Source organism: Poecilia mexicana, unplaced genomic scaffold (genome assembly GCF_051168715.1).
Source record: "Poecilia mexicana isolate PSO_F unplaced genomic scaffold, ASM5116871v1 scaffold_12, whole genome shotgun sequence".
NCBI lineage: Eukaryota > Metazoa > Chordata > Actinopteri > Cyprinodontiformes > Poeciliidae > Poecilia > Poecilia mexicana.
Window position 1 is genome coordinate 21,056,495 of NW_028263381.1, and position 26,480 is coordinate 21,082,974.

Below are 26,480 nucleotides of genomic sequence, written 5' to 3' on the forward strand. Positions count from 1 at the left end.
GGAGCCAGACCGGGCCGGTGGGTTCCCACCTCGTTTCCAGCAAACGGCCTCCATAATGGAAATATCCTGGCAGAAACATTTCTCCCTGACCTTCGCCTGGAGGACGCCTCCAAAGCAGGCGATCGAGAGTTTCGTCAACTTCCTGGAAGGAAAACGGAGACTTTGACGGAGAAAAAGAAACTGTCAATCAATTAAAAAATTAGATTAATCACAAATAATCACCATTAATAAGCTAAGTTGGAATATAAATATACATGCAGCTGTGCAAGCCCCGCCCTCTGACGCAAACCAACCAATCAGAATTTAACAGCAACTTTACGTTTATACAAGTAGAAGCAAACCAGTTCAGGGGACATCTGACAGATAAGATGTATTTAATATTCTAGTTCATGGGTGGCCCGCCCCTTAATCATGGCGCCCTGGGCAACTGCCATATCATATCAAAAACCACCACTGTTCACTGCAAAAACAAAGTCTTACCAACTATTTTTGGTCTAGTTCCTAGCGGAAATATTGTAGTACACTTAAAATAAGAAACTTTTCAGAAAGATACAGGAGCTTGGTTTAAGTAAATAATTACTTAATATTGATGAAAAAGTTCTAGTTTCATTAGTTTATTTCACTTATAATATGGGATTAAACATCTTGTTAAAAGTGAAATAATCTGCCAATGGAACAAGGCCATTTTTAACAACATTTTTAAATTAACCAAGTCCTTTAGATCAGGATATTTGACTGAATAAATAGTTTATTGGTATCTTCTCCGGCATCTATTCTCCAATATCTCTACACAATAACTCCAGAGTTGGTAACTAGTTACATTTGAGTAAAACATTTATTTTTACAGCCTGTATCTTTTACTTTAGTACTACTCTTAATTGAGGAACATTTCTGGGTATCTGCCCAATGTGAGTAACTTCACTGAAAGAAGAACAAGCTTGTTTTAACCAAAAACTAACACAGTTGCCGATTTTGTTAAAGTTTTCTAAGTTTTATCTTTTAAAAAATTATTTTACCTTATTTATACAAATTATTTAGATTTTTAAAATACCAACATTTTCACATAACTTTATATTTTGGCCCATCGTATGATGTAATTTTTAAATATTATATTAAAGATGTTTTGATCAGTTACTCAGTACTTCAGTCGCTTTTTACCAAATACCTTTTTTTACTCTTGAATTACTTCTTGGAAAGTTACTTTTTAGAGGGTTAAGCGCGACTATTAAGCTTCCTTGAACAGGTGAGGATAGGCCTAGGGGCGAAACAAAACATGTTGACTACATTTTTTGAACAAAACCTAGCCAGTTCATGCTATTGTGAATTCCTTTCAGATTGGATTGCTAGGTAACGGGCAGAGTTCCACTGGGGTTGCTAGGTAACGGGCAGAGTTCCACTGAGGTTGCTAGGTAATGGGCAGAGTTCCACTGGGGTTGCTAGGTAACGGGCAGAGTTCCATTGAGGTTGCTAGGTAACGGACACTACCTCCTGATTTTCCAGAACTTTTTCAAAAGGCAAATTTTCTAAACACTAAAAAACTTTAACTTACTGCGTAAAACTGGTTGATTGTTTTTTTTAATGCTTTGGTTGTTTTTAGAAGCAGCAGAAATCCAAATGGAAGTAAAAAACATTTAATTTTGTACAGTACGTCTCCTTTAAGAAACAATAGGTAGCACAAACGTTGTTTTTTTTGCCTGAAGTGAGCGAGGAGCAGCTGTGTCTCCGTCCCCATCAGCGATCACATCCATAATGGTCGCTGGTCGCGGGGTGAGTGTACGGGTCTGGCCTTGTCCTGTTCAATATCTAACGGCAGGCTGCCTGGTGGCCACCAGTGCCAACCTCCAGAGCCCCTCGGTGCCAGATGGGCACCCCAGGTCTGGTCCATTAGCGGGGCCCAAGCAGCGGTTAGAGCGGGCCTGGACCCCAGCCCTTCTGGCCATCCCCTGGCACTGCCACAGGGCATGTCGTCCCGCCGCCAGCTGCCCAACGCCGGGTCAGACCATGCAACAGCCGCTGCCTACCTGAGTGCTGCAGGCAACCAGCTGCTGGTTCCAGAAAGACATCAGGGAATGAGACAGGCCCGTTTTCTATGGAAAAGACCTGCTTTTAATAAGTTTGTTCTTCTATTTGAAATTAAAATGTAATGTTATTAAAGTCTTAAATGACACTGTTCTGTATGTAGCAGCAACACTTTGTTTTTATAATGGAGACAACAGGAATGGGATAAAAACCCAAACTGATTAAATAACTGTCAGGAAATTCAGCTCAAATCACTCAAATTATCTTCAGGCTGTTATAAAGGGTAGACTTGGTTTGATTGGAGACCAAAATAGCAAAATTTGTTACATTTTCCGTTGGTGTGGTTCGCTTTCACACTGCACTGTGAAAAGAGCCTACAGGTGACAAAAACCGCTGGTAATGGAGAAAAAACAAAGAAAGGCTAGTAGATCGTTTCACAAAAAAACGACGACTCTTTCACTATGTTCTAGTTGGTTTTATAAATACAAAGTTATGGTTTTACCCCTTTAATTATTGTTTTTATTTCCTTCAGTTACCAAAACTGTTTTCTCAGTTTCAGTTTTCGTGACTTTGTCAGCTTTAGTTAACTGTAATAACCTTGGGGACGATGAGAATCCACTCAGAGATGGGTTCTCTGACCCAGAGTGCTTTTTACATGCTAACCAAGCTCTGGTCTTCCACCTTGTGTATTTATGAGTCGGGTTAAGATGTGGGGTGTTAAGGCATGTAACACGTGTGTGGGTACCCTCCCTGAAGAAACAGAAAGCAGGAGGAAAGAGGGAGAGACATCCAGCACATCACAGGGGAACGTCAGTGTATGTCTGAGCTGCCTGTACCTGCCACAGGACCTCAGGCCTCTTTTAATTAATCATCACACAGGATGAATAATTCAGCCATTATCCCTCAGAATAAATAGAAGCACTGGATTTTTTCTGGAGTCGTTCGGTTATTATGTTTCCTTCACAGATTGGGGACCATAGAAGAAGAAAACTCTGCACTGCAAAAACATCCAAATATACCTTAAATATCAAATAAAATTAGATGTTGTATAAATTCAGACTTGGGTAGTAACTGGTTAGATTTACTGAGTAACATTACTTTTTACTTTTACTTGAATTCTTTCATTATGATGTATTTCTCCTCTTACTTGAGTAAAATGTCTGGATTTTCTTCCCACTGAATGAAAAACAAAAGACACACCTGGGATTTTTGCTAAAGTTTCATAAGTTTTTTAACTAAATAATAAATAAGAACAGAAACAAAAGTGTCATGTATTTCAGTAATAAGTGTCAAATAGATGGTGATAATTCAATAAACCCTGCAGCCATCAGTTTGTGGCGAATGTTAGTTTTTAAAAGCTGTGATGTACGTTTTGATTCATTCCAGTAGTGATTGCTGGTTTTCTGTTAAACATTGTGTAAACTGCTGCTCTGAATGCTTGTTCTGATGTCGGCACTCTGTCGCCTTAACCTTTTACACCGAGCGTCTCTGAGGGGAGCAGAGTGAAAGGCCAGCTCCGCGTTTCCACACTCAGGCGAAATCAATGGGTTTCATTGAGAGAGCAGGGAGGGGAAAAGGCAGAACCCCTTTTTTTGTCCCATATTAAGGAGAGAGAGGAAGAGGAGAAGTTATTAAGAGCTACTGTACATAACCTGAACAGAGCACCCCATAGTGATACATGGTGGTGGAACCATCATGCTGTGGGAAAGATTTCCTTTAAATGTTGATGGAAAATCTAGAAAAAAATCTGACTGAGCAAAAAAGAATTTATAAAAATGCCTGTTTAAAGTCAAGGTTAGGTTTAGGGCTGAAACGATTAATCAGATTAATCACAATTTATTGATTATCATCAACTAATTTAGTAATCAATTAATCGTTAACTGGTGTACAGACTCAAAAGAGATTCATTTGCGTGAAAACGTCATATTGAGATCAGCTCCACCTTCAAATCAGACAAAATTGGTGTCAATCAACTCGACTATGTTTGTGCTGCAACAATTTTCGTTTGTGCTGCTTTTCTTTGAAGGTATTAATGAAAGTTCATAGGTCAAAAGGTCAACCAGTCTCCCCACGTTACTTAAATCAAGTGAAATTGCAGTTAAACATTTGTGCTGCGTTTGTGCAGCAAAAGTTTTAATTTGTGCTACTTTTGCTTTGAAAAGATAAATGAAAGCTTAAAGGTCAAAAGGTCAACCAACTCACACTCCCCCAACATTACACAAATCTAACAAAATTTGTGTCAAAAATTGGTGCAGCAAAATTGTTTAATTTGTGCCGCTGTCATTTTAAAGATGTTGATAAAAACAAAATTGGTGTCAATGAACTCGACTACATTTGTTTGTGCTGCTTTTGCCCTGAAGATATTAATGATGACCTCTGCAAACCTTTTGACTTTTAAACTTTTATTAATACCTTCAAAGCAAAAGTCAGGTGAGGCCTCAGCAGTCGGTGGCGCAGAAGGAGCGCCGAGTCGACAGCCGCTCTCTGCCGCCGCCGCGGCGACCCGTCGGGTGCCGCCGGCCTCCAGAGGAAACCCGAACTCCGACGCTCCTCCACGTCCTGTTAGCGTCTCCCCGAACGGAGCGAACCGCGCTCTAAATACATTTCATTATCATCACCGTGATTATATCAGTAATTGTGTGTACTCTGTAACGCGGTGCAGCAGCAGCAGCCGCCTCCTGGGAAGGCTGAATGATTAAAACATGCATGGTGAGCCATGCATCAAAACGTCCCTGCAGGCCTCCTCACCACATCCATGCAGGCGGCTGCCCTGACGCCCGGCGCTGGCAGGCTGCAGGATGCGGTCTGCTGAGGGTTGAAAGGCTGAGGAGGATCCTGCAGGCAATAACAAGACAGTAGCTGGACTTCAGAGGTGCAGAGGATTGACCCGAGCTGACCCCATCCATATCCATAAACCCACACTACATAACCTATATGCCTTCAGACACGAGTCCAGCCTAAATAATTCCTCCAGCACACAATCCTGGGGTTCAAATCCGGCTTCTTCCATCTTCATGTGCGGCTGGCAGCAGAGGATAAAGTTTTTGTGACAGCATTTGATGAATGTTTAATCCGACATTCATACTTTTCCCCGGGCTGGGACCGGGTCCCAAGTCAAAACCCACTGCAGACACTCACAGCAGCAGGTGTGTGAAATATTCATCCACGACACGCTTCATTAAGAATGAAACACGCCGTTCATTTATTTACTCCGATTATCGAAACAAAAGACAGAAAATGGAGGGATTAAAACATGGTGGGTGTGCGATTCCGTGTTTGTCTCGCAGATTTGTAGCGATTTGTTTTGTGACAAATAACTCTGCCTGTCGTCTTGCTGAGAGTTTACAGCGAACAGGGGGCTTAAACAAATCACCGTCTGCGTCAGATACTCCGGTTCTGCAGCGGCGTCACCTTTGACCGGCCCAGAGGCGTCGGCTGACTGGTCCCACAAAGCGAGCTGATGTATGGACTCAGCCAGCAACAGAGAACTGGATAGTTTTTTACTAATTAATGACATTTAATGATCTCTCCTGACGAGAAAGGGCTGCGCTCGGACAAATGAAGTGACTGATGTCGCGGCTGTCAGAGTGACAGCGCCGCTTCGGCGTTCGTCTCCGCGAACGCTGAATGGATGTGACACGCTGATGACATAATTTCCCAATGGAGATCATTAAAGTTTCATCTGTTCTAATCTAATTACAGTAAAAGATATTCTCATCTTAACGCAGAGTCTTGGTGAGAGCTTCAAGAAAACAACTGAACGACATGAATAAGATTGAAATAACCAAACATGGAGTATATCCCACCAAGGCTACCGGAAATGTGCATTTAAATTATAAATTCAGCTTTAACTCGACTTGAAAGGCTTTCGGTTACTGTTTTTACCATTCTTACAGAAGAGCATTTATTAGGTCAGACGCTGATGTTGGACGAGAAGGCCTGGCTTACAGCCCAAGTACTGAAATCATCTCTTGTTAGCTGCGTTTCCGTCGATTATTTGACATTTTGGAAGTAAATTTGCTTAATGGAAAAAAAAATCTAGTTGTTTCAATAAAATGTTTTTGCACTAGCATGAGGTGGTTTCTTGGCCGTATCCAAATTAATGTATTTCACAAAACTGCAATGGAAACACTTTGTTTTCTGCAGTTATCAGATTAATTTGTCAGAATAATCTGATACTTTTTCTAGATTAAAAACAAGGAAATTTCTGAGTTTGAAAAGAGTCAAAGTCGTGATCAAAAATCGGATGTTACTACTGGCACAAACTACAAAGAAGAAGACTACAGGAAGTAGATTGAACAAACTTATTCATGTGTGATTTTAATTACATTTCGTATTTAATGGTAACATTGCAATTGCGAAATTGTGTTTTTTCGACATTATTGGAAAGTTTTATTCTCATTTATATTTTATAGCCAGATACAACTGCTGTCGTACAATTAAAGCTGCTCTTTAATTGTACGACAATTGTTGTCACACATTGTTGACCACAAAGGTCGCACTACATCTGTTAACCTTTAATGATTCCAATAAGTTTAATAGAAATGCGGCCTAAGCATATTGCTTTTCCTCCATAATTTTGTACATTGTAACGCACAGAGGTCAAAGGATGGATAAAAATTTATATAAAAGAGGTTTTACATGCTAACCAAGCGTAATGTTGTTACATCAAAATGTAAATTTTGATTGGATTTGTTGTTATTTACACACAAAAGCTAACAAAGGAAGCAAAATGATTATTAAATTATATTAAATTTATTGTCATATAATTTAAAATAAGGAAACCCATAATAAATAATAATAAACAATTATTATAAAGACTCAGAGAAGGGGTACATCTAAATAAGTTTGTACTTCTTCCCATTCATTTTCAAATACGTAAATTACTAATGTTGTTTTGGTTATCTATCAGGGTATTGTGTTTATTTTCATTATTTCTTACTTTATGAATAAAGTAATAAATAATTTAAATAAATAAACATTGAATTGAACTGAACCGCTGAAGAGACGGTATCAGAACAATAGAATATTGTTTGGCCGATTGAGAAGCTAAATGTAGCTAAAAACTTTACAATCCTCATTAAACTGCTGTTCCACCAGCAAGGAGACATTTTTATTTCAGTTATCAAAATATACGTGTTTCCTTTTGCTACATAAATCTCTGTTGTTCCATACAAAATACTTATTTGGAGAAAAAAAATGTGTTTATAAATATTTTTACTAGTAGTTTCCTCTTACCCGCCCGTTCGTGATGACGTCACGTCCGCTTCCTGGTAAAGATGGCGGCCGCCAGTCTGCCAGACTCTGCTCCCCCGGAGTCTGGAAACATTGCGATAAAGACGGAGCCTTTAGACGGGGATGACGTGCCGCCCACGCCGCGGGACGTGCCGGTTAAACGCGACCCGGTGGTGCCGCTGCTGTCCCCGGTGAGCGGGCTGCAGCCGCTCCGCTGGTCTCCGGATCACCGCCTGGCTGTGTGCACCTCCAGCTCCCTGTCCGTGCTGGAGCTGCTCTGTGACATGCACAGCAGCAGGCAGGACCTGAGCCTCAACAGAACCTCCATCCCCGTCCCGACCCAGACCCACAAGCTGCGGGTAAATAAAAGATATTCCGCTGTTAGAACCAGAAGCTGCAGTTCGATGAGAAAAAGCAAAACAGCAAAAATAAAGTTTCTGCAGCAAGATGTTGCTCTCTAGGACGTAAAACAACAACATATATTCATCTATTTTCATACATCCTCTGTGATTCTGGCCGCTTGATTTAACTTCAAGATATTATGTCACATTTTGCAGTGATAGTTTCTGTTTATTGTAAACAAAAAAGTGAAAGAGTAAGTTTTCACCCAAAACAAAACAAAAAAATAAACTCGGAAATTTTTAGATTAATCTCAGAAATTTTCTAGAAAAACAATCAAAGACAGTACTAAGTTCAAAAAGTCGAAAATTTGCTACAAAAATAACTCAGAAGTTAATTTTCTTGAAAAAAGTAGGAAATTTCTGAGTTTGAAAAGTTGAAAATTTACTAAAAGAAAAAGCTCAGAAATTTTGAGATTAGTCTCTTAAATGTTCTTAAACTTTACCAGAATTAACCTAAAATTTCACACTAAATATGTAGCAGAAAAGCTAAATAATTAGTAAAATACTAACTAAATAGTGTATAATAACTGAAAAACACATTATTTAGTATTCACTTAGTATGAAATACCAACTAAATAGTAGTATTATGTGCTAACATGCTAAATGTTTAGTTATTAAATTAAACATGTAACTAATTTTCTAGTTATCAAACTATATATTTAGCTTGGCTGCTAAATATTTAGTTTGGAAACCAAATATTTAGCTTGAAAATGAAACGCATAGATCAGCAAAATATGTAATTTGGAGCTAAATATTTAGCTTGAAAACTAAATATTTAGCTTCCTGACCTAACATTTAATTTGAAAGCTAAACATTAACTTTAACTAAATATTGTGCTGGGAACTCTCGCCTTTGTAAATGTAGGAATAAAAATGGTGAAAATATGACTTTGAAAAACAAAGAACCACATTTTTCTCTGCGACAGACTGAACCAAATTATTACTGCTCATTTTTTACAGTGTAACTTTCCAAACTATTTAAGAGTAAAAGTCAGATTTTCTGATAAACAGAATTTGGATATTAACTTCTTGTTAAATCTAACAGTATTGGACCATGGTTGTTTGTTTTTTGGATTTTAAGGTCGGACCGCCAGACGAGCTGTCGCAGGCTGTAAAGAAGTTCTCGTTGGATCCGGACCCGACTGTGCGGCAGGTCTTTCTGGCGGACACGGTGATCAACCCGTCAGTCGGGGTTCACAGCGGGATGAAATTCGCCAGCTGGTCTCCGTTGGGCTGCGACTCGTCCGGCCGCTGCCTCCTCGCCTGCCTGACGCTCGATAACTGCCTCACCGTCCACAGCAGCCGCGGCCACCTGGAGTGGAAACTGCTGGTCAATCTTACCGAGAGCTACGGCGAGCGGCTAAAGCAGCGAGGCTACGCCAAGAAGGATAACAACCCCCCGCAGGCGGACCTGTTGGACCTCGCCGAGCTACAGCGGCGGTTCCGCATGCAGACCCCTGTCAAGATGGAGTGGTCGAGCATTTACACCATCAAAAAGGTCCAGGCGGACAACAGCTGCGTGGATGAAGAGATGGTTCTCCTCGCCGTCCTGATGGAAAACGGCGACCTCGTGTTGTGGAAGTTCGTGCTGCCGTTCGCGGACGGAGACGACGTCGTCTTCTACGACCTCATCGAGTCCGGCGTGAGCAGACCCAGCGACTTGGCGTGGTGGGAGTACGAGAACGGCAGTCAGCGGATGGGGGGGCTGATCGTCGGCAGCGAGGTTGGACCAGTCAAGATCATGCCGGTCAGCCTGTCCAAAGTGAAGGGCTACTGCACGCTCCGGCTCCCCGTCATCCTGTGGAAGGAGTGCGACGAGATCGCAGTGGAAAACATCCGGTGCTTCCCGGTGATCCACCCGATCCATAAAACCAGCTGCAGCCTCATCCTCGCCTCCAGGGGTTGCTACATCTTCTGGTGTTTGCTGATGATTTCACCAAACGGACTCAACATTCACAATTCCCACATAACGGGACTCAACTCGCTGCCTGTCGTCTCCTTGGCAGTCAGTCAGCAGGAAGTCGCGGTCTACTCCTGCTCCATGGACGGCTGGATCAAAAAGCTGACGCCAACGTTCACGGAGAGCTCTGTTATCTTCAAAGTAGAGGACTTGGCTCAGCCAGAGACCCTTACAGGACGATGGATACACGGGATTGCTGTTAGCCACAACGGCGCGTACGTTGCTCTGGTCAGCGCCCCGGGGATCGTCGGTAGCTTCCACCCTTTCCACAAGAACTACCAGATCCACTTCCTGATGCTGAAAACTCCTGAAGCGGCTGCATCGCTCCTGCTCAAGTCCCCCGAGCAGAACCTGTTCAAAACGGCGGACTTGCTCGAGCTGGTGAGGTGGCAGGTTCTGAAAACCAAACGTGTCCCTGCGTCGCTCCAGGAGGAGCTCGACCGTAAACTCCAGGAAGTGGACTCGCCGTACTTGTGGCGCATCAAGCTCTTTTTGGCGCGAGTTCTTCACCTGACCCTGCAGGCGCCGCGCACAGAGCACAAATGGAAACCAAGGCGGACGGTGGTCAAAGTGTTGGTACAGGAAGAGGAAGAGGACGAGGCTGTGGAGAGGGTGGAGGGCGAGGCTGGTGGAGTCGAGGGGGAAGCAGAGGACCGAAGGACCGAGGTTCAGACTCTGATGCAAGTGGCAGAGATGCATCTGATGAGGGATCACATGAAGAAGGTTTTGGGTGTCGTCTACCTCAACACCTGGGTGCCTCAGAACATCTGCATCCCCACCTGCGGCCTGATGGACTACCTGTCCAGGGATCCCGACGACAAAGATTCAGAGGTACACACTTGTTTTAATGCTCATATATACACTGATAAGAATATTTTCAGTTATTAACAAGTTGCTGAAAGGGCTTTTTTACATAAATTTGAATTTTAAATAATTTTATAATGTTATTCTGTCGTCAAAAACATAACGGGAGCGTTTCCTTGATTGTAAAAAAAAAAAATCCTTTAATCCCCATGGCAACCATTTAGCAGTGCAAAATGCCTGGGTGGGCTTAGCCCCGCCTTCGAGAAAGAAGCTCCTCCCCCACTCAGCTCCTTCAGACTAGCCAGAAGCAATTAGCAAGCACCTGTTGGAACGCTGGTGAAATTGTTGTTATAGGGTTGATTGAGGAGCCATGTTGGGATGACTTCCTGAAGGCAGAGCTTCAGATAGAGCACAATTTTTTTAAAGAGACAGAGACGCAATTTCAAAGCGTTAAATTACAAAATCAAATTTATTTTAGTTTATAAATGAAATGTGATAAAAAAAAATACCCATTTTATTACAACTGTAGGTAACATAGTTGCTTGATTGTGCTATAAAATGTGCCTGGAAAATATGTAACACTGCCCCTTTAAATTCTTCAGTGGTTTTCAAAGTGTGGAGTCAGCAGGGGGCGCTACAATGACCTCAGAAAACATGAGGATAAAAAATGAATCCAATCTATTTTTTAAACAGAAAAATATGAATACTTTTTTATCTTAAAATCTATTTTTCAGTCATCACTATAATCAGTTTATTGTTGTATAGATAAATAAAAACTTTATTAATTTTAGCTTTATTAGACAATGAACTAATTTCAACTTTATTGTTGTTACGAATTTATTCTTGTATTATAAAAACTTTATTCTGGTAAAAATATATGAGAAATAAAAATTTAGTTTATTATCGTACAACTTTATTCTCATAATATTGACTTTATTGTCCACTAATGCACACTAATGAGATAGTAAAAAATGAAAAACAAATCTCTTTTCTGTTCCATTTAAGAATAATAATCACGGGAGTTTTACTTTTATTATGTTTTGTAGGTGAAATGATTAAATTTATGTGGAGTTTTTGTTTTGTGTCAGTGCTGTCAAAGCTTCAGGAACCTGAGCTGCGGTTCTGATAAACTCGTTTTGGCTCCTCCAGGTTCTGATCGGCCACATCCGGAAGAAGCTCAACAAGCAGACGTTCCCGGAGCGCTGCAGCCTCTGTCAAGCCCCGCTGCCCTTCACCGACTGCAAACAAGCCGTCTGCGAAAACGGACACATGTGGCTCAGGTCCGAACGACGGTCTTTAAAAAGAATGACGGTTTCATTTCCCCTTCCTTCTTAGGGAAGCGTGGGCGCTGCTGCTGCTCCTCCGGGAGCCTGACAGTTAGGACACAAACCGAATCCTAATGCCAAATTCCTCCTCCGACAGTTTATTTATCCTCGGAGAGCCGTAATCAAGCCGCCCACCTTTTGATATTTACTCAAGCGTCGCTCTCATCTCCTCATAAATATCATCCGTCAGCCGTTCCTCCTGCTAGCACATGGCGCCTCTGCTGGGCTCGCCATCCCAGCTCCTCGCCCGTCACTCGCACATCCGCCAAACTTTTTTTTGTTTTCTTTCTGTGTGTGTGTGTGTGTGTGTGTGTGTGTGTGTGTGTGTGTGTGTGTGTGTCGCTGTCCCTTCCCATCCGGCTTCCTCATGTATTTGTGGCGCTCTCCTCCAGGTGCGTGTTGTCATACCAGGCCTGCCAGACGCTGACGTTCAGACGCTGCCTCCTGCAGGATTGCATTGCCAGACTGCCAGAGCCTGAGGGTAAGCGCCACTTTCCATCCTCCTCCTCCTCCGTTTCGCAGGCCTGTCACCCTCAGCGACAGCCTTCGCCCCGCGCCGCCGCTCAGATCCACGCCTGGCATGTCGGGTTTCCACCCGCTTGAGGAGTTAATACCTAATAACCAGCGACCGCTTTAGAAATCGGCTTCATTTGCTCCGTTTCTGCGTCCCTTTTTTCTTTAATTTAGTTCCTCCGCCACATTTTTTAAACATTTATTGTATCATCTGTAATCGATCGTGATAAATGTCTTATATTTATAAGATTCTGATTAATTGTTGTCACAATAACTTCCTATCAATAATATTTAGCATCACCCAAAATTGTCCAGTTTTAGTTTTACTATTTCTCTCCACTGTTTGATCAATTCATAAGAAAATAAATAAAATAAGAATGAATAAATAAGAAAATATGATTATTGTGTCCTAAAGAAGCATATTACAAAATATTATAAATTTTTAACAATAATTTAATATGATGAAATGGAGATAAAACACATTAAAACAACTACTATTTCCTATTTTAACAGTATAAATCCCAAATATATTGCAAAATGTATGAGTATGATGAGATTTTGATTGATTGTTGTCATGCTAAATTCCAAATAATTATATTTAAAATCCCCCAAACTGTCCATATTGTCTTAGTTTTACTATTTTATTCCCTGTTTGCTCAATAAATATGTATAAATAACTATTAAAATATGATTAAATGCAGTTACTTTGTGGATTTTAGTCTCTATGACTATGACTCGTGTCCTAAAGAAAAATATTTCAAATTGTTTTTTAATAATTTAATTTGGTTAAATGGAGCTACTGCAATAAAACACTTCTTATTTTAACAGTATAAACATTAAATGTATTTTAATCTGTGCGCTGGAAGCCATCTTGGCGCTACCAAAGAAGCTAACATCTACAGTCTTACTTGTCTTTGCATTCGGGGTTTCAGCCAATCAGCAACGAGGAAATAAACGCAGTTCTTGGATTGGCTGCTAGCTTGTAGCGTGTCAGTTAGCATACTAGCTAGGTACTTTAGCTAAATAAATGATTTGAAAACTTTTTGTTTTTACTTAGGTTCTCTTTGTCCCACATGAAAGTTTTAGTTTGAAAATCTGAAAAACAATGTCTTCAGTCAGAGGGTTCACCAAATGCGCTGTAGCACAGACTGCTACAGGAGATCCTTCCATCACTGTCTTCAAAAACTCTTTGAAAAATGTTAAATTAAATTGAGCTACATTTAATTTCCATTTGGGAAAAATAAAAGATCTTTTAACTGAAATATTTATGTTAATGAAGCAAAACTAAATATTATTAATGGAAAAAATAGCAAAAAGTTGATAACTTTTTCTTCAGATCTTCATTAACAGAGAGCCAATATTTCTATTTTTAAAATACTTGTTTCAATTTTGGGAATAAATCAGACAACTCGGATCTTAATTCAGCAGGATTAGATCTAGTTTTCTTATTTTCTAGATATTTAGCTACATGTTTCCCCTCCAGTAATCTGTGTTTTATTTTATTTTTACCTCCATCCTGAACAAACTGCTTCATTAGTTTCCGTCTCTGGCTGCTTTGGCAGAGATGTTTGGATTTTCTTCCAGGACTTTTCGGTTCGGCTTCATGCAGCTTCTGCCTGCAGCTCAGATCTTCATCATCCCAGTTTAACTGAACAATCTGCACCGTTCAAAACCTGAGAAGTCTTGAAACTTCTCACAAACTGTTGGTGCTTTTATTTTGTTAAAAAAAGAAAAACTTCCATCAGAGGGTTTAGATTTTGGTCCTCTGAGGTTCTGCAACCTTAAGAATGCTGCAATATAAGATCAGGGGTTCCCAAATTCTGGCTGGAGGGCCATTTGTGGCCGCCAGAAGGATTTAGTGTGGTCCTCAACTGCAGAATAGGCATAACTTTGGTGTCTCACATCAAATGTTTGATGAAGAAACACATTAAAAATATGTTGGGGTGCAACTTTAACTGACAGGAGGCAGACAAATAAAAGTAGAATAGAAAACCATCTTTTATTGTCCCGCAAAGAGACAATTTAAGTGTAACAGCAGCATTAAATAATATTCTGTACAAGGAAACAGTGCAGTTATTATAAATAGGAATATTGGACTTGGAAGTTAAAGTCCACTTGAAATGTAGGATGTTTTTATCTCTTATCAACCAAGTTTTTGGCCAAATAAAGTCAGAATGAGCCTCATCCTGTTCATGTTACTGAAAATACACACAAAAATTACAAAAACTAATCAATCTGTGGACATTGTTGTGTTTTAGTTCATTGTCAAATGGGTAAAAATAACTAATTTAAACTGTGTTTGCAATTTTAATGATCAATTTAAATTTTTATTTATTTAAGTTTGGACACGATTGACTTAAATTGGAAACTGCAAAAACACAAAATTTTACCAAGTACTTTATAATGTCTTAGTTCACTTTAAGTAAACCAAACTAACTTATAAGTAACTTTTCAGTAAGATGTAGCAGCTTGTTTTGAGCTAATAATTCCTTAATATTTATTAAAAAATACTAGTTACAAGTGAAATAATCTGTTTTTTTGCAGTGCTCATCAACTCTTAATATAAAATGTTTTTCACTGTAGAATAATTCAGATTGTTTGGAGGCGGCCATCTTTGTTTATAAGTAATAATTTTGAAGTTTCATGTGGTTTTTTTTGTACATTTTATATCAGATTCCAATAATTTTATGCTTTAAGCCTCTAAAGTTGTCAGATTTTATGTTTAAAATGTGTGAAATATTAATCTTTGACTTCATTTAACAGTTTAATTCCTCAGTTTGGTGGATAAACTTCCCATTTTCTGGTTTCCTGTAATAATTTCTTGTGTTTTTGCTTCAGATCCGGAGTGGATAAAGAAACTGCTGAAGGCGCCCTGCCTGCTCTGCGACTCACCCATGGTCTGAAACCAACCTCAAGTTTACTCAAAATTACTGCTCTAAAGTCTTTATTTTTCATATATATAATTTATTTTATTAGTTTATATCGTTATAATAAAAAGAGCAAATAAAAAAGACCCTTTATTAGTTGTTGGTTTGGTTATTTACTTGAAAATCTGCTGCTTTAAATGAATGTTTTACCTCCAACTTTGCGGCTCTTTATTATTTTTCTCCTTCAAATTAATTCCCCCATGCAGGCGCCGTGTTTGCAGTAGGAAAGTTTAAAATGCAGTTATATGTGGAAGTCTTTATTATATCAGTTGGACTTCAGGGGCGCCATAAATAAGCTCGCTCATTTTCCCCGTGTTGACTGTGTTTCCAAACCTTTGGTGTAGTTTTTATTGCGAGTTAGTGGAACTTGCTCTCCAAGTCCTATTTTAGTATTGCTTTTTTCTTTTTGTTTGAGCGTAACAAATAATACGGTGTGAATAATATATACTCTGTAAAAAAAAAAAGCTTGGCGTACCTTCTTTAATTGGCACTGTAAAACAATTTTGCGGCTCTGGGTGGAGGAGGAGGAGAAGTGCTGGCGCTCAGTCATTCCCTCAGATGAGGACTTCCGCTAATGTAAACGCAGAAGAGACGAAGCGGCGAGGCAGACGAAATGAGCAGGAAGAAAAGGGGAAAGTGTGGTTAAAAACGCGGCGCGTCCTCTCCCGCGGGGACGCCACCCGTAATGAGATTCAGCAGTAATGAGGGACAGAGCATGGAGCCAGATGTGATTCTAATTCTAATCAAGGAGGGGAGTCGAGTTACAGAGCGTATTGTTAAATACGATTAACCCTTTATCGCTGTTTGGACGGGGCTACGACCGGTGATCAGAAGAACGGGACGATGAAATGGGATTTCAATCAGTAAAACTCTGAGAAGACGCAGCGAATAAAGTATTTTTGGTCTAGAATCTAATTCAGATATCTTAATACAGTTGAAATAAGACACAACTAACTTACAAGTAACTTTTTAGTAAGATATAGAAGCTTCTTTCTACATTCAATCTTCTTGGTCTGGTCAGCTCTTCCTGTTTTACTGCGTCTTGTCACTTTAAATTCAAATTAGCTCCTGCTGGCCACGCCCCCAACTCAACATTTACATTCGCACATGAAAATGGATGCCCTGCTATAAACCTATACATCTTTGAAAAGCAGAAGTGGAGCCTCCTGAACAACCAACAACAATGCAGCAAGTGATTGCTGAATGTGGTTTTTCCAGCAGCCATTCTTCAGCGCATGCAGCAGTAAAACCAGCTGACCAAACGTACTAGAACTTGGCTTACGTTGCTAGGTAACAAGCAGAACTCATGGCGTTGCTAGGTAACAAATGGAGCCCTGCTGGGGTTGCTAGGTAACAGGCAGTGCCTGCTGATTTGTGACATAATAATGTGGAGAATTTTGAAATGGTTCATTTTCTAGACATAAAAAAAAAACATTATTGCCAAAAACCGGCTAAATGGGTTTTTTAAAAAAAAATAAGACTGTTTTTAGAAGATGTTAAAGCCCAAAGTACATAAATGGGCAAAATGTGAATCTGGGCCATCGTCTTACGATCTCGAGAAAACAAAGTTTGGTTTCTTGAGATTAACTAGTTACTTTGAGAAAACATTCAAGACATGAGCCTGTTGGAAAACAAACAGGAGATTAACATATTTCAAGAAAACATGACATGACAACGTGACATCAACTCGTTATCTGGAGAAAACCATCGGGAAATTAACTCGAGAAACAATAAATTAAGTTGTTAACTCGAGGAAACCATTGCAGTTTCATTGGCAGATTATTTCACTTATAACTTGGGGAAAAATGTCTTGCAGTGAGTGCAGTAATCTACCAATGAAACACGTACTTTTGTCATTAGTGAGCTCCCATATATGCTGAAAAATTCCTTGTAAGTTAGTTTAGTCTTATTTCAGGTGTATTGTATATTTGCAGGAGAAACCAGATGAAATAACCTGGTGAGATTTTGTTTTTGCCGTGTGAAGGCCTCCTGGCGGTTCTGTAACCAGGCCGCTCGGCGCCGTCAGGTGGGATCGCTCTGCTGTTTGTCGACTGGAATCATCGGCTCCTCAGGTTGTTTTGTTGCTGTCGCTGCTTCAGGTGGAGACCAGCGAGGGTTACATCCTCCTCCCGCTTTAATATAATAATCCGTCAAAAAAGCGTCTCTACTTGTAATTACCTGGCTCCCCCTCCCTTCTTCCTCTCCTCCACCGTCTTTGCTCTCGAGACTTCAAACAGGGGAATCTTCTCTTTGCATGCAATATTTATACCCTTTATGTCAGTGGCTGGAAGACATGAAACATTCATGACACCTTTTCACACCTTAATTTCATGTGATATTCCTTTTGTTTTGTTTAGACTCAAATTTGAACATGATATGTCCCACTGTATTCTCCTGAGGGGATCAGTTTATGTTGTTGCTCCAGAATATTTCAATTCAGACACGGCAGAGGCGGCTTTCCGTCGCCGTGACAACTCCTATGAGTCATCAATCGGTCCTATTACCAATCCTACAGGTTGGTGAATGATTTCTATTGGAGAAACAAGTTAAGACATGGCTTAAACACTTTGGTGTTGACACTACCGAACTTATCAAACCACTCAGGTTCTATCTAATGTTTCATGAAGCCGTCCACTGAAGCAGCAGTGGAGGTAAGAAGAATATGGCCCACAGCATGACAGACCTTCCACCGTGCTTTACTGCTCTTGAAAGTGATCAAGATCATAAATGTCGTTTAACAGTCGGTTCTGGTTACATGTATAAACGAGACCAAGTGACATACTTGAAAAATGTAGTAAGTTCCCGTTTCTGTCATACTAAGAAAAAATAAAATATAGAAATATAAAATTATGAGAATAAAATAGAAATAATACAAGAATAAAATCAGATTTTTAAAGGGAAACAACTTAATTCTCATATGATTTTATTCCCAATTGTATTTTCTTAGCGTGGCCCTAACACTCCACCGTAGTATTCGATCAGCACTTCTTGTAATTTAATAATATTGAACATCTTTTCTTTTCAGAATGATGTAATAAATATAAAACCTGCTGATATTTAAACTCACAGCTGTTCCATTTATGAGGCTCTTCATGGCATCAAACTCATTTTCATTTTGGGCCAAATAAAGATCATGAATGCTTTTAAAGGGCCGGTTACACCAGAATGTATTGATAAAACCTGATCACAAACTGTTAAAATATCAATTAATTCTTAAAATTGAATAATGTCAATAATCTTTTCAGTTCCTTCCGGATGTTGTGATACATTTTGTGATTTCTGCAATAAAAATCAAAGTGTTTGTGGTTCTAATTTGGAAATATTTGAGCTTATTTATGATGTTAAATGCGACTCGCTGTACAGATCTTGAACTATATAATCTGACATCAATTAAACCTGAGGCAGCTGTTTAGCACAAGTAAGAAAGTTTTTGACAATTTAATTGAAAACATGATATTTAAGCACATTTAGTGTTTAGTCTGGAATCCAGAGGGCCACATTAAGATGTAAGGCGGGCCGGATTTGGCCCTCGCGCCTTTAGTTTGATTCATATGGTTCAGATGAGAAGCTGTATTCTTGTATCTGTTCTCTCTGACTTATTAGATGGAATGGTCTCTTGTCTTTCCCGTTTTGAAGAGTAGCTCTGGTACTATTTAAGTGAATTCTGGAGGATGTTGGCTGCACTGATTTTTATTTAGAGGCAATCAGAGTAAAAGGGGACTGAAAACAAACGCATGCCACACTTTTGAGATTTTTATTTTCACAAAATCTTGTTTTTGGTTGTGATGTGGCAAAATAAGAAATATTTTTGGCACTTACAGGTTTATATTTTTTTGTTTTGGATTTTGGACAGTTATCATTACATCGCCTGACATTTTACTGATTGTTTTATTGAAAATCCTAAAATTTGCCAATTAAATGTAAGTTTTAATCAGTCTGCTTGTCTTTTGCTGAGCTTCTTCAAACATTCCCTCCTTTATCCTCCTCACAGGCACAGGTATCATCTCATCCTGTGATTATAACGCTCCGACACGTCCTCTGTTTCCCTCCACAGTTACTATATTTGAGTAGCATCCAGACGGAAAACACATATTCCCTCAGCTGCAAACATGTCTGTCTGTAAAGTTTGAGCCCAGAAATACACTCCGATAATCACGGCGGTGCAGAAACAACCCGTCTGTCTCCCTTCGTTCCCTCCCTGAGGATTCCTTCCTCTCTTTCTAAAGTCGTCTAAATTGAGCTGCATCCCCCCCTTCAAACTTGTCAGTGCTAATGAAGTCGGTATTTGAGGTTGTCTTCCTCTCTTTCAGCACTGATGGGGTGAACATGGTTGTCAAACTGGTCGACACACCCTTCTGTTCCCCCGGGAGGAGAGGAGCAGTGACCCGAGACCGTCCTGCAGGGGGACGTTGTCCATCATTAGAGTCTCTATTTGTTCCTGGCTTTGGGGCGCTGAACTGGAACTAATACTGAGCAGCACAACGGACGTACAGAGGGAGGGACGCTTTTTACTGCTACATTAATTAAGCTCATTTCCAACATGCACCCAGCCCACCAACTCCTGCCCTCCGGTTCTGCTGTAATTAAGTGTGTGTGTGGGTGTGTGTGTGTGTGTTTAAACCAGGCTACATTGTTTGTGTGCGCCTGGTTTAACCTTTTCTGATGGTTAGCATCAGTGCGGACTGAAAGAGAAACAAATCCCACTAAAAGCTGCTGCACTTCTAAACAGTTTTATTTGTTTTCTGTGGTTAAACGTAAAAAATAAAACACTAAGGGAGACTAAAATGTTGTTACTCCTTGTGGGAAAAATTTAGAATTTTCCACTAAATTATTTAGGCTTAATTAGGCAACAAAAAAGTGTATGTTTATAGAATTAATTTGCTATTGAAAGCCTTGAGTTTCACTTGTGGACCGATTATAAATATAAAATTATCATCTCTGTATGTAAATTTATTTGAAATATGTTAATAAGCTACTAATTTACAATGGTGGGCACACTTCAACTAATGTATCAATACATAGAGCTCATGTGATGTCACACTTCCATGAACTTTGTAGCTGGCAGCCATCTTGGTAGGCCTTTGCTATGGCAACAACAAACAAGCCACATGCTTGGAATTAGCTCTCGCCTACTAATATCTAGTAGCTAAGCTAGTTTTTCATGTAGTACTTATGCTAACTTTGAAAAGTTAGCATCCCCTAAATGAATGTTTTTGGGTAAATTTTAATCATAAGTTTTGTAATCTTTTAGTTGAAAAAATAAACTCTAGCTTCCCCAAATTAATTTTTCCATACACAAACGCTCATTTATTTGGTTGTTTTGTAAACTTTCAGTTGAATAAAGTTTGACATCTGTATTGAAGTTTTGGTTGGAACTGTTAAGAATTCTACATGTACATATTAATGCTGATGCTCTTATTTTGAAGTCTGTTTACGCAGAACTTCTGTTTCCTCTCCTCAATTCGTATCTTTTTTTTGACAGGAAGTTCACTGAGCAATTAGCAAGTACATACATGTTGAGTATAAACATGGTTGACTTTTGTGCATTAGCATTAACAAATTTAATATTTGTAATTAGTGCTTTAGAAAAAGTGCAACAAATATTTTAATACTTCAAACTGGGGATGCTAATGCTAATGTTAGCATTTACAAACTACCATTCAACTCTAATATTTTACACACTGTGAATGAGACACAGTAGTGTACAGAAGTTACTGATTAAACTTTCCAAATGTTTTAAATCAAAGACTAAACGCCCCCTCAGGGTGTTGGTTTAGATCCTGGACGAGCCCCCAAAAATATGTTACAGGCTAAAAATCAGCAATAGTTCAAAGAACATGCGTGTCCCCAAAGCACAATCTTATGATTCCATCTTGGATATGTGGAATAAACACAAAATTAATTAAAATTAACAACATGCTAGAAGAAATAATATGGAAGCCATAGAATAAACAAAAGTTGTCCCGACTTTCACTTGATTTGCAAATTTGCATTTATTTTGTACGTCAGTTAAAAATAGTTTATCTTCGAAACAATCTATTAATAATGTCTCTTTAACTATCAAACTCTTGTGAAACAGTGGCCACGCTAAACCATAAAACAGTTTAGATAAGTGATAAAAATGAGGAATTTTGCTGCTTTTACATGGACACCACATAATTTTAATTACATGTGAGTTTAATATTCTCCATGTCTGTTGCTTTCAGTGTGATTGATGGACAGTTTTTCCTCTTTTTTCCCAGGACTCAAACACTTATTTCATGCATAGATGACAGCGATAAGTGATGAAAAAAGCCCTCCTGGCTCTGCTTGAGCGCGCTTCAGCAGATCTTAGGTGAAACACGCAGTTGAGCGCGGCCTGCGAGGCTTCACGCCGCCTTCGTAAACGCAGCAGATGACGGATGTCTGTCTCCATCAGCGCCGGCGCGCTAAAGTGACAGCTCTCTGTTAACGGTGACGAGTCAGAGCTCCAGCGGAGACAGATTGCCTTCAGGTGGCTCCATTTTCAAAATCCTTGCTAAGAATCTGCAGCGCTTAACTTTCTTTTGATGGCTGAAGGGCTCTCAGCGGCTTTTTTTTTATTTTTCAGATTTCAGCTGAAGGAAAAGGGGGGTTCCTTTAATATCTTGTCTCTCAGAGATCAGAGGGTGTCACATTCTCACACCTCATATTTCACAGCATCTATCACAGGCGGTGTAAAATTCCCTTAAAAGTGCATTATGCAATATAATAGCAGGTTGGGATGACATTTAACTGCCAAAGGGAGGAAGGCTATTACAGACCTGCTGCCTTTTCCAAGAGGGATTTCATCATGCAGGACTTTTCTTTTTCTGTTTTGTCTTGTGATTGCAGCTGATGATCGAAATTAGACATGATCTTGAGGATTTTTCCTCCAACTGTGTTTCCTCTGTGCAAAAACTACATCTCACAGTTCACATGTTTAAGAAACACAGAGCCTAGTATGTTTTTAATCCACACATAAGGAAATCCAGCCGTTTCTATGCAGCGATAACTTCAGGACATTGTCTGTATGGATAAACTAGTCACATGAATCACTCCTGCGTGATTTAGAGCTCTTCTTCCACACAAAAGGTCTTCACATCTTGAAGGTCTCTTCTTCTACTCACTCTGAACTGAAGTTCTTTCCACTGATTTTCTATCAAATCCATAAAAAGTTAGCTGTGCTAATCCTAAAGTGATAATCATAAATATTATTATCGCTAAATGCTATAGCACACTGGGTTAAGCAGCAGGAAAATTATCTTTAAAAAAATGTTGCAAAGTGGCCTAATCAAAGTTCAGAGTTCAAACCAATTGAGGTGACCGACTATGCTTCCTTAAACAAGTTAGGATGGCTGAATGAGCTACATAAAACCTATAAATCACAACTTTTTTGAACAAAATCATTCTTAGATTAAATTTTAGTTTGCTCAGTTCTACCTATTTTGAGCTGTTCTGTCACTTTAAATCCCAATAAGCCGCTGCTGGCCATGCCTCCATTAATTCAACTTTTACACTCACATGAAAACTGCAGCAAACAGATACACAATTATACATTTACTTTGAAACGCAGAAATGAAACCTCCTGCACAAGCAACAGGTATGTAGTAAGTGGTTTCTAGATAGTACGTCAACAACAAAAAACTTGTCTTTTCCAGCAACCATTGTACAGTGCTGACCAAACATGCTGGAGTTCAGCTTGGGTTTCTAGGTAACGGGCGGAATTCCTCTGGGGTTGCCAGGTAACGGGCGGAATTTCTCTAGGGTTGCCAGGTAACAGGCGGAGTTCCGCTGGGGTTACTAGGTGAAGGGTCAGTACCTGCTGATTTGTGACGTTACATTCATCAGGTTTTGAAACGGCTCATTTCAACAAGTTAATAAAATTAAATTACCAAAAAACAGCTAGTTGTTTTTTTTTAAGTGAAAGATTGTTTTTAGAAGCAGTGGAAACCCAAATGGAAGCACAAAAACGTACAAAAAGTGAATTTTTCATAATTCGTCCCTCTTACAACAGGCTATCCATGCTGGAAAACCCTCCACTGTTGCAATATTTAAACAACTCTATGAAAGAAGTGGGTCATAAGAAAGTTTAGGTGGCAATTAGTTTTCGATTCAAGTCTATTTTGTATTTACTAAGGTTATCATTGTTTGATATCTGAAACATATCAATGGGACAAAAAAAAAAACATCTCATATTCTCTGTCATTCACACATTATTTCCCATAATTCATGGGTGTTTTTGTTTTGATTTTCTGGTTCCTCAGGTGGCTGCGGACACCCGGTGTGAATCTCATTCCCACCAGAAACAGATTCTCAGACGAAAACACCGGCGTGTTCAATACTTATTTCCCCCGCCGTATAGGAGCATCCCAGGACTTCCAGTTGGGACGGCGCCAGAGCGGTTGATCTAGATAATTTTCTGTCTCAACGGGGGGAAGCGAGGATTTATTTCAGGGCCTGGTTATGCAGAATTTCTAATGAGTATTTTTGTTTTTTTATTTACGAAAAAAAAAAAATAAGAGTACCGGTAATAACTATGTGCAAAACCATTAGAATGAATATTTATGTTGCTTGTTATGAAATATTCATTAAGTAGGTTTAAAAAAAGAACAGCAAAAGAGAAAGAGCGAGAGAGAGAGTGTGTTTACTTGTGAGTATTTGTCTGTAAAATGGGGGCGGCGAGGCCCTCATCACCTATTGCACAGGAGTGCTGACAGCCCCCTCCTTCCTTCTTAGGATTGAATATCTGACATCTTTTAACAAAAGCAGCAGCAGCACTGCCATCTTCTTCCTCTCCTTTCTTTTTTCTCTCTTTCTTTCTTTCCCCTCCATCCGAGGTGATACGACTCCCTCCGTTCATCCGATCCAACCTCTCATTCCTGCACTTCCCCTTCATTCCATCCGACCAAATTAAGAAATTAATGAGGGATAGGTTCTTTACCAACTGCCCCTGCAATGTTTACCACTGATGAAATTATAATGCAGGCCCTGCTGTATTATTTATAAGCCAATTAGGGGAAGTGTTACTTGATTTGATGGCGAGCCGACACAGAGTACATTTAACTAATGGAGACCAAGAGAGTAAAGGGAACGAGAGAGGGGAGGGGAGGGACAGCTGAGGCGGGCGATTCTGCACCATGCTCTAGGATTACGTGGCTAATTGCCCTGCTTTATCTGTCTGTCACGGATAGCCATGCATATTTTAACGTTCCCAAAGACTTTGATTGTTTGCACTCGTGTTGGGGCTGTAACAAGTAGAGCAGAGGCCAGAGTGGAGTGTAGTTAAAAACTGGCAGCAAGGGGGAGGAGGTGGGCGACGGGGAGGAAGAGGAGACCAGAAAACCCACGGATGCACACGGTGACAGGTGGAGGAAGAGTTTGTGACAAGGAGGGGGCAAATGGTACAACCAAAAAAAAAAAAAAAAGAGTCGGGGCGTTTTATACGACAGTAATTAATTCCACTTATTGTAGCAGCGACTCGACCTTTTCTCCAACTGGTTTTATCTGATGGGGAAAGCTTGTTTGCACAACCTTCTGACAGAAATGGAGTCTGCTGCAGCTGGATGAAAAAGTAAAGTACAAGTAGACACAGAAATGCCAAATATATTGACTAGTTTATGAAAATATTAGGGGTTCTTCTTTTTTTTTATTATTCAAAACCAAATGCACCAGGATGTGAGTTCTTGTAGGTTAAGATTGTTACTGCACTGCAAAAACACAAAATCTTACAAAGTGATTTTGATCAAATTTATATTACAAATATCTTAGTACACTTGATGAATTAGATATAAGAGCTTGTTTTAGGTCAATAATTCCTTAATTTTGATTTTAAAAAAATACTAGTTCAACTTTCAGGCTATTTCACGTCTAACAATTCAACTAAAAATATTTTATGGATCCCAAAGCAAAATTAAATGTTGTTTTAAGTCATCTAATTAAAGTGTTATTATACATGGTGTCGGCAGTGGGCAAAAAGATATGCTGTAGCAGTCTGTGTTACAGCAAACTTGAAGAAGCTTCTGATTGAAGACACTTAAGACATTTTTCCCACAAGTCAAACAATCTCCCAGTAGAACTATTACTTTTTTATGGATATTAAGAAATTACTGACTTAAAATAATTACTGTCTTATTTCAAGACAAAACTTGAAATAAGAAAAGTTTTGCGCTAGAAATTTGACCAAAACACTGACCAACAGCCAGGATGTGAGTTCTTGTACGTTAAATTGTTACTATGCAACAAAAAAATATCTTACAAAGTGTTTTTGTTATAGTTTCTATTGGAATTATCTTAGCACACCTAAAATAAGAGAAAACTAGCAAAATATAAGAGCTTGTTTTAAGCAAATAATTCCTTAATTTTGATTATAAAAAATTATTCTTGTGACATGGAGAAGAAGCATTGAGCTTCTATTCGCCACAAATGTGGAACAAACTTCCAGAAAACTGCAAAACTGCCAAAAAACAGGGTTTGACCTATACAAAACATGTTCATTATACCTTTTGTGCACAAAACCATTTTTAAATAATGAGATTTTTTTTACCTGATCAGTTCTCAGAATGAGCTGCTTTACGGCCTCTTGTCAATTTAAATCCAAATAAACAACATTTACACTCGCAAGTTAAAATGGCTGAAAACAGATGCGCAATTATACAGCTGTACATCTTTGATAAGCAGAAGTGGAGCCTCCTGCACCAACCAACAAGGATGCAGCAAGTGGTTTCTGGATGGTAAGTCAACAACAAACCACTTGTCTTTCCCAGCAGCCATTGTACGGCGCGCACGGTGGGAAAAGCTGACCAAAGTGCTGAATCTCTGCTTAGGTTGCTAGGTAACGGGTGGAATTCCGCTGGGGTTGCTAGGTAACGGGCAGAGTCTGCTGATTTGTGACATTACATTCCAAAAGTTTTTGAAATGACTCATTTTCCAGACACCAAAAATCTTTAACTTATTGAAAAAAAAAAACTGACTGGGTGGGATTTTTTAATCAGTTCATCTGTTTTTAGAAGAAGTTTTGGAAGCATGAAAACATGCAAAACGTGAATTTTCCCCTTTAATAAACTCCTGGACTGAGCGACTCCGACTGATGAGCTTTTGGAAAGCTGATCAGACACTCACGCTAAGGAGGGGAAACTGGAGCAAAGGCATCCCTAATTATCTGATGAAGGGGGGCAGCTTATCTGCACGGCTTCTTCTTTCTCTCCGCTTTCATCCCGCCAGCTCACATGGCGCATCTTTACATAACAAAAGGTCCGTACCTGGCCGAGCCGCTTCGGTCAGGACTCCTCCTCAAACAT

At 39.6% G+C, this 26,480-nt stretch overlaps 1 protein-coding gene across 2 annotated transcripts; it reads left to right on the plus strand.

Annotated features, from left to right (window-relative positions):
* Window positions 1–7,284: 7,284 nt before the first annotated feature.
* gtf3c4 (general transcription factor IIIC, polypeptide 4) lies at window positions 7,285–15,269 on the plus strand. 2 transcript variants are annotated; one of them, XM_015001827.2, is made up of 5 exons: window positions 7,285–7,613; window positions 8,736–10,445; window positions 11,568–11,698; window positions 12,136–12,224; window positions 15,095–15,269. In XM_015001827.2, exons 1-5 carry the CDS (start codon window positions 7,299–7,301, stop codon window positions 15,157–15,159), a joined length of 2,310 nt encoding a protein of 769 aa, XP_014857313.2. In that variant the 5' UTR covers window positions 7,285–7,298; the 3' UTR covers window positions 15,160–15,269. The 2 variants fall into 2 exon arrangements, with proteins under 2 accessions (XP_014857313.2, XP_014857312.2); XM_015001826.2 differs by having other exon boundaries at window positions 12,136–15,183.
* Window positions 15,270–26,480: the final 11,211 nt, after the last annotated feature.

Excerpts from the sequence above, each read along its gene's own strand:
- gtf3c4 (XM_015001826.2), top strand. The coding sequence starts at position 7,299 with ATGGCGGCCGCCAGTCTGCCAGACTCTGCTCCCCCGGAGTCTGGAAAC. Across the intron at positions 10,446-11,567 it reads CCGACGACAAAGATTCAGAG|GTTCTGATCGGCCACATCCG; the intron begins GTACACACTTGT and ends TGGCTCCTCCAG. Across the intron at positions 11,699-12,135 it reads AACGGACACATGTGGCTCAG|GTGCGTGTTGTCATACCAGG; the intron begins GTCCGAACGACG and ends GCTCTCCTCCAG.